General features: G+C 51.8%; 1 protein-coding gene across 2 annotated transcripts; it reads left to right on the forward strand.

Moving 5' to 3' along the window:
* The first annotated feature begins 1,467 nt into the window (after positions 1-1,467).
* Positions 1,468-6,763, forward strand: SSTR1 (somatostatin receptor 1). 2 transcript variants are annotated; one of them, XM_043922419.1, is made up of 2 exons: positions 1,468-2,415; positions 3,233-6,763. In XM_043922419.1, exon 2 carries the CDS (start codon positions 3,300-3,302, stop codon positions 4,362-4,364), a length of 1,065 nt encoding a protein of 354 aa, XP_043778354.1. In that variant the 5' UTR covers positions 1,468-2,415; positions 3,233-3,299; the 3' UTR covers positions 4,365-6,763. The 2 variants fall into 2 exon arrangements, with proteins under 2 accessions (XP_043778354.1, XP_043778353.1); XM_043922418.1 differs by lacking the exon at positions 1,468-2,415 and having other exon boundaries at positions 2,446-6,763.
* The last annotated feature ends 737 nt before the right edge of the window (positions 6,764-7,500 follow it).

Consider the following 7,500-nt stretch of genomic DNA (forward strand, 5'->3'; position numbering starts at 1 on the left):
TTTCCTACTTCACATTCCTTTTTATGGATGGATCATAAAAGGATATACCACACTTTTTTTTTTTATCCATTCATCAGTTGATGGATATTGGTATTATTCATCTTTTTGGCTATTGTGAATAGTCCTGGTGTGAAGATTCATGTACAAGTTTTTGTTCAAATGTCTATTTTCATTTTGGGGGAGTAAATATCTAGGAGTGGAATTGCTGGGTCATATGATGATTCTAAGTTTAACTTTTTGAGGAAAGGAATCATCGAGTATTCTAAAGTTGCTGCATCATTCTTTATGCCCTCCAGCAACATATAAGGGGTCTAACTTCTCCATATGCTTGTCAACATTTGTTATTTTTCTTTTCCTTGAAAAATTATTATAGCCATCCTAGGGGGTGTAAAGTAGCATCTCACTGTCAGCCTCTTTTCATGGATTAAAAGTTCATCATAGAAACAAAAAAGCAGGCTCACATCACATCTCCTTTTCTTTTGTGTATGAGGCGACCACTAAATTGAGAGGTGATTTCCCTAAGATGAACTGCAAAGCAAACATGTAAGATCCTGAACAGTAGAGCTGTGCTCTTTGGGCTCTCATCACCCACTGCCACTGGAGCAGCCATGATCAACACCAAGGGGTCTAGATGATGACTGTTGAAATGTCAGCCTCCTGAGTAATAGCCAGCTGTCTTTAGTCAGTGATCAGCAAAGAGGCATTTAAATCATTATGAGGTTTGGCTTGTTAAAAGCTCTTCTGGGGGGAAAAAACGCCATTAAAAAAAACCAACAAACAACCCAATGAACATTTTTATTTTTTTCTCCACATGTGCTGTATTTTTTAAGGAAAATGAAATAAAATTCACCATGAATTCCACATGCTACTTAAGATAAAGTAGTTTGTTGAGGGAAAGCAATGAGTTAAACAGCTTGGGAAATTTCTTAGGAAAATTTGAATTTCTTCCCAGTACATTTCTCATTAATAATTCAGTGTCCATTGCACACACTCCTGTGAGAGTCTGTCATCTTTTCTTTTATCTCTGATTGCTATCATCAACACACTACAAAAGGTATTCTTTCCCTTTGAGGAGCACTTAGTTTTGAGAACTAAAACATATATGCAAATGATACCTGTATAAAGCGAGGGGAAAACAGAAATTATACTTTTTTTCCCCTTCCAGTTTCTGCATTCCACACTGTCTGGCACAAATATCCTTGATGAGGAGTTTAGTTTCTGTTTAGATTTGCCTCTCCTTATTGTAAACGTACTGATGGAAGAGATGATGAGACTCACAAGACAGAGGGTGCTTCCTGGTTGAGAGGAAGAACTAGCAAAAACTGGACCCAAAGCTAAATCTTGAAAGAGCCTCCGCAGGACTAGGATGCTGTGGGCCAATTCTCCTAGAAACCCACACCATTCAGACAAGGATTTGAGGGGATCTTGAAAAGAACTGGGGAGTTGGAGTGATTCTATTTTGGACTGGAAGAATTGGAAAGCCCAAGGGAACCCAGATTAGGGATAGTGGGAAGTCCTAACAGATCGTTAAAAGTCATGATAACGGAACTGTTTTTCGTTGGTTCGTTTGTTTTTTAACATAGTAACTGTTCAGTTCCTAAATAAAGTCAGCGAGCTTTAGGCGTGCCTGCATCGATTTCTGTCTCTTAAAGGTTTAGGAACGTAAACAGCAGCCGGGGCACACATCCAGGGAGTTCAAAAAAGGTTGAAATCTTAGGTATTTCACGGCAAGTCTTGAAGGTCCTTCCTCCTCCTGTTCCCGGAGTTGGAGACAGGTCCGATCACCTGCACGGCCGGACCCCGACTGGCACCCCTGCCTGCCCAGGCCTTCACACTCTCCTACCCCGGGGCCCGCCGACTCTGCAGGGTACAAAGTGCAGCAGGGACGCGGGCGGAGCCTCTCCAAGCGGCGCAGCCGTATCTATCCCCAGCGAACACCTAGATGGATTTTCAATACCGCGCCTGGCACGTTTGGACGGGGGAGGGCGGGGGAGGGCGCGGGAAGGGGGGGGGGGGGCGCTTAGGCTCCGGCTCCTCCGCTCCCAGCAGCGCGTCCTCCCTTCGGCAGTCGCTGTTGCTCGGCAGACGCAGGGGGCTCTGGGCACTACCAGCTGTGTTAAGAGATTCGCGGTGGGTTTTCTCCGGGCCCCCGAACACTCCCGCCCGCCAAGAGCTGCCTGCGGGGTTGTAAGGCAGAAGCCCCTAACGCAAGGTTGCGGTCCTTCTTCCTCCTCGCGCTCGCGGCTGAGGGTCAGTTTCCGCGACTCTTCAGAGTCTGTCTGAGTGGGCGCCTGTGCTGGGGTCCCGCCCCAGGAAAGGAGAGGGACCGCACGGAGAACGTCACCGCGCTTCCCAGACCGCACAGGCACTTTGCACCGGCCAGCTGCGCGTCGGTCTGGAGGTAGCGCGCCGCGGGTAAGGAATTCCGCAGCGGGTCTGAGGGGAAGGGCAGGCGGGGACGGTGGGGCGGGGGTGTGTGTGCTTACGGCTTCGGACGATTGGATCGGCGTGGAGTGGGGGGTCCCTCAGGGCGGGGCGACAACTGAGGGAAACTGAGATGAACTCCAGACATCATCTCTGCCTGAGGTCGGCTTCCCGCTTTGCTGTGGCTAGGAGCCCGGTGGGATGGGACAGCATCTACAGCTTTGTTCCCCTCCCCACCTCCAGGAAAGCGGAGGCACTCCCCAGGTCTCCCTGAAGGATGGGTAAAGGAGAACCCCGGAAGCAGCTGCTCTAGTCGACTGGAGCTCAAAACTGGGAAGGAAAAATTGGGCGAAGGGTGATAAGCCACCTCTATCGCCTACCTTCCTCTCTTTCTCCGCCCCCCGCCCCCCTCCCTTTTCGTAGCTGCTGACGCGCTGGTGGTGTCTATTAATCATTCGCCAGCCCACAGCCGCGGCAGTTAATGGCAGTACCGCGCGGGGCTCCAGCCTCCCGGCCTCCCCGCTCCACGCTCGCGTGTGCCCAGGCGCCCGGGAGCGGCGAGCGGCTGCGCACCGGCAGCCGCCGGGCGATGCGCTCCGCCGGCAGCGGTGGAGCTGCGCTTCCTGCAGTCGCTGAGCGCTTCCCCCCGGCGCCCGGTGGCGGCGAGCGGCGGGCGGACCGCCGAGGTGCCGAGTGAGGACGCCAGCGCGGGGGTCGCCCGGAGAACGCCCTAGCCCCGGCAGCCCCACCGGCCCCCATCAGCTGAGATGTTCCCCAATGGCACCGCCTCCTCTCCCTCCTCTCCTAGCCCCAGCCCAGGCAGCTGCGGCGAAGGCGGCGGCAGCAGGGGCCCCGGGGCCGGCGCTGCAGACGGGATGGAAGAACCGGGGCGAAACGCGTCCCAGAACGGGACCTTGAGCGAGGGCCAGGGCAGCGCCATCCTCATCTCTTTCATCTACTCCGTGGTGTGCCTGGTGGGGCTCTGTGGGAACTCCATGGTCATCTACGTGATCCTGCGCTACGCCAAGATGAAGACGGCCACCAACATCTACATCCTCAACCTGGCCATCGCCGATGAGCTGCTCATGCTCAGCGTGCCCTTCCTGGTCACCTCCACGTTGCTTCGCCACTGGCCCTTCGGCGCGCTGCTCTGCCGCCTCGTGCTCAGCGTGGACGCGGTCAACATGTTCACCAGCATTTACTGTCTGACTGTGCTGAGCGTGGACCGCTACGTGGCCGTGGTGCACCCCATCAAAGCCGCACGCTACCGCCGGCCCACCGTGGCCAAGGTGGTGAATCTGGGCGTGTGGGTGCTGTCGCTGCTCGTCATTCTGCCCATCGTGGTCTTCTCGCGCACGGCGGCCAACAGCGACGGCACGGTGGCCTGCAACATGCTCATGCCCGAGCCGGCGCAGCGCTGGCTGGTGGGCTTCGTGCTGTACACTTTCCTCATGGGCTTCCTGCTGCCCGTCGGGGCCATCTGCCTGTGCTACGTGCTCATCATCGCCAAGATGCGCATGGTGGCCCTCAAGGCCGGCTGGCAGCAGCGCAAGCGCTCGGAGCGCAAGATCACCCTGATGGTGATGATGGTGGTGATGGTGTTTGTCATCTGCTGGATGCCTTTCTATGTGGTGCAGCTGGTCAACGTGTTCGCGGAGCAGGACGACGCCACGGTGAGCCAGCTGTCGGTCATCCTCGGCTACGCCAACAGCTGCGCCAACCCCATCCTCTACGGCTTCCTCTCAGACAACTTCAAGCGCTCTTTCCAGCGCATCCTTTGCCTCAGCTGGATGGACAACGCCGCCGAGGAGCCGGTCGACTACTACGCCACGGCCCTCAAGAGCCGCGCCTACAGCGTGGAGGACTTCCAGCCCGAGAACCTGGAGTCTGGCGGCGTCTTCCGTAATGGCACCTGCACGTCCAGGATCACGACCCTCTGAGCCCCGGGTCCGAGCCGGGGGCCTTGCGCCCAGAGAAGGGGAGGATGAGGAGAAAGGGAGGCCGGATGCAGGAGGCGAAAGGATCCCAGGCGTCGGGGTGCGAGAATAAAAGTGGGGCCAGGACACTGTGCGCTTCGGGTGGAGACCCGGGAAAGGCGCGAGACAAACGTGGACCCGGAGCTTTGCTTATGAACTGGGAAGACTAGCGGGCCCCTCTTCCGCTTCTTCCCTGCGCTTGCATTTCTGCATCCCTCTATGCTTCCCCCGCCCAAGGCAATTTCGGTCTTTCTTTCCGCCCGGTCCTGCTGGTGCAGGTGGTGAACTTATAAACGTCTCCAACTCGGCCCGACCCTCAGCCCCGCCAGCCGTTGTTTCTGTTTAAGCTGAGCCACGGTTACCGCCACAGGTTTCCCTCGGGAAAACCCAGCTCGCCCTCAGCCGCGCCCTGCGGCGCCCCTCGCTCGCCAGGATTCTGCCTGATGCCCCTAGCGGAGCCTGGCCAAGCCTCGCTCTCCTCCGCAGCCCTCTTTTCAGGGAACTCGGACTGGAGAAAGATCTAAGCAGCCGGTCTTTCCCCTCACTCTCGAGTGAAGGAAGGTGCGCGCACCCCATCCCCACGCCTCCCCCCGACTCCCCATCCACCCAGAGCGGAGCCAGGTGCTTAGCAAAACAGGTCCCGCGCTTCGAGCCCCAGACATTCTGCGATCCTTAGGCAAAGCCCCTCTTTGGAGCAAAAAGGAGCTGAGAACAAGTGACTAGGGGTTTTAAAAAAGATCCCGGGGTTTGGTGGGGGAGGAGGGCTTGTAATGGAAGTCACCCTCCCGCCTGGTTCGCAAAGGGCACTTTTGGTTTCAAAGATCAAGCGCAGGGGACTTCCGGGGCGCTGGTCTGCCTTAGGCCAGGCCGGACGGGGTGCGCTGGCCCCGGGGGCCGCCCGGGAGCATGGGTGCAGCTCCACTAGGCTTTCTCCCTCACCCTAGCTCCTGGAGGTGCCCATCCAAGAGTCTCAACAGGCACCGGGCGGGGACCTCGGGTGATGCCTTCCCAGTCTCTGCCAACCCCGACCGTCTCACCGCCACCTGCAGGCTAGAGGGGGCGGCCTGCCCGACCCCTGAGGGCTGCTGCCTTTCAAGCGGTGCCTAATAAGTTATTCTCTTGCTTAACATATTTATTTATTTATTTGTGGTGTTTGAAAAATGTGGTCTCTGCTTTCCTTTTCTCTCCTCGCCCTAGCCCAGGGCCTTTTCTTCAGGATATTGGCGGTGGGGCCGGCCTGGAGGTGGCAGGGGACCCCCCAAGGTCCCCTCAAAACCTCTCCTTTTTGCTAGGCCCTCTTCTCTGATTCTTTCCTCTAGCCTTTATGTTTTGGCTTGTCGTCAGTGAGGTCTGCAGAGTTGTTCCTACTTTTCTTATGTAGTCTCTTGTTTTAAATAATGTGGTTTAGCCTCCTCCCATGCAGAGTGGAAAGTCCCAGCTTTCAACATCGCCCTACATATGATTTGAATATATATATATTGAATACATATATTCAAATCAAAATAGACTCACATCCTAGATACATTTATCTTGCTCCCTTGTCATGAGTCCATGAAGCAGTTGCCAAACACAGTCACTAACAGTGACAGGTGTGAGACTGGCTAGAAGACTTTTAGATACGAGGGTTCAAACAGCCTGCCCTCAAACTTGGAACTCCACAGCCTGATTCAGACGGACTTTAGTAGGCATTGAGGATGTCCTGGCTTATGTGCCTGCTTCTTCTAGGTTCCAGCATAGGTGATTCTAACACACAATCTAGGTAACACTGGCACTTCTTTTGAAGACATTGAAAGTAAATTAATTTGTGTCTGTGTTTTATCTGACCAACTTCATTGGAAGCCTGAGCAGGGCAAAGACCAATAATTTTACTTCTTTGTATTTCCTGGGTTGCTTTAGGATGCTGGCTTCTACATAGTAGGCATTAAATACATGTTTGTTGGTTGACTGTTTCAGTAAACCAGAGTGTATTACAACACTCAGGAGTTCTCAACATCTGGGGTTCTCAGGTTCCCTCATCAACATGATACACAATGGTTGAAAATCACTATGGAAAGATGTTTTGTGTATATTTGCTTCAAGAACATTGTGCTTTCCTGAAAGCAGTAACCAAGAGTTACAGTGTCCCTTAAAGTTTTATTTAATGAACAAATATGCTTTTGGTCATAAATTTGAAAGTTTAGATCTGTCATTTAAAAATCATGCATATTATTACTCCTTTGGAAAATAGATTTTTAATAGTTAAGGACAGTGAAATTTACAAATAAAAGTCTTGATCATTATCCTCTTCTGAGGACACAAATCTAGTGCTCTTAACCTGTTTCCATTGTAATATTAACTAAATAAATGTATTATGTTGTTGCAAGTTGTGTGACTTTGCAATTTGAATCTTCCTGTTTCAACAGATTACTTCAAGACACACACATATTGGCTTAGTTGCTCTATGTTTCATTTAGATATTAAAAAGTAAGATTTCTGATTACCTTTGGAATTTTTACCAAGATTGAGGTTATGATTTTACTTATTTTTTAAAGTCTGTTAGTTGTGAGAAAGAACAAAACTGAGTCAGTATGAATAGGAAGCAGTTGCACTCTCTATGGTTTGCTGTGGTTACCAGACTAACTAGATGATATCACAGTCTCTCGACTGTCTGCCCTCATTTATGACCTCAGACTTTGTTGTGGGAGTAAGTAATTGCTAATTTAGATCCCAGGGAAAGGTAATGGAAAGGGGAAAAAGTGATGTCCTAAAGATGTTGCAAAGGGCAATGGGTTAAGGAATTACAAAAAATCAGATCTCAACTTAGAAGAAAGATGTTTTTAAATATTTTTAATTGTGGAAAAGTCACACAATAGAAAACATACTATCTTAACCATATTTAACATTGGTTACATTTGATGACACCAAGTACGTTCATGTTGTTATGAGACTCTCACCATCGTCCATCTCACCTTCCTAAATGGCAATTCTGTCCCCATTAAACACTAACTCCTCATCCCCCCTACCCCCCCACCCCCATCCTCTGGCCCATTGCATCTATTGTTGGACTTCCTGACTCTATGAATTTGACTATTCCAGGTACCTTGTGTAAGTGGAATCAAAC

This window comes from Cervus elaphus, chromosome 13 (genome assembly GCF_910594005.1).
Source record: "Cervus elaphus chromosome 13, mCerEla1.1, whole genome shotgun sequence".
NCBI classification, from domain to species: Eukaryota; Metazoa; Chordata; class Mammalia; order Artiodactyla; family Cervidae; genus Cervus; species Cervus elaphus.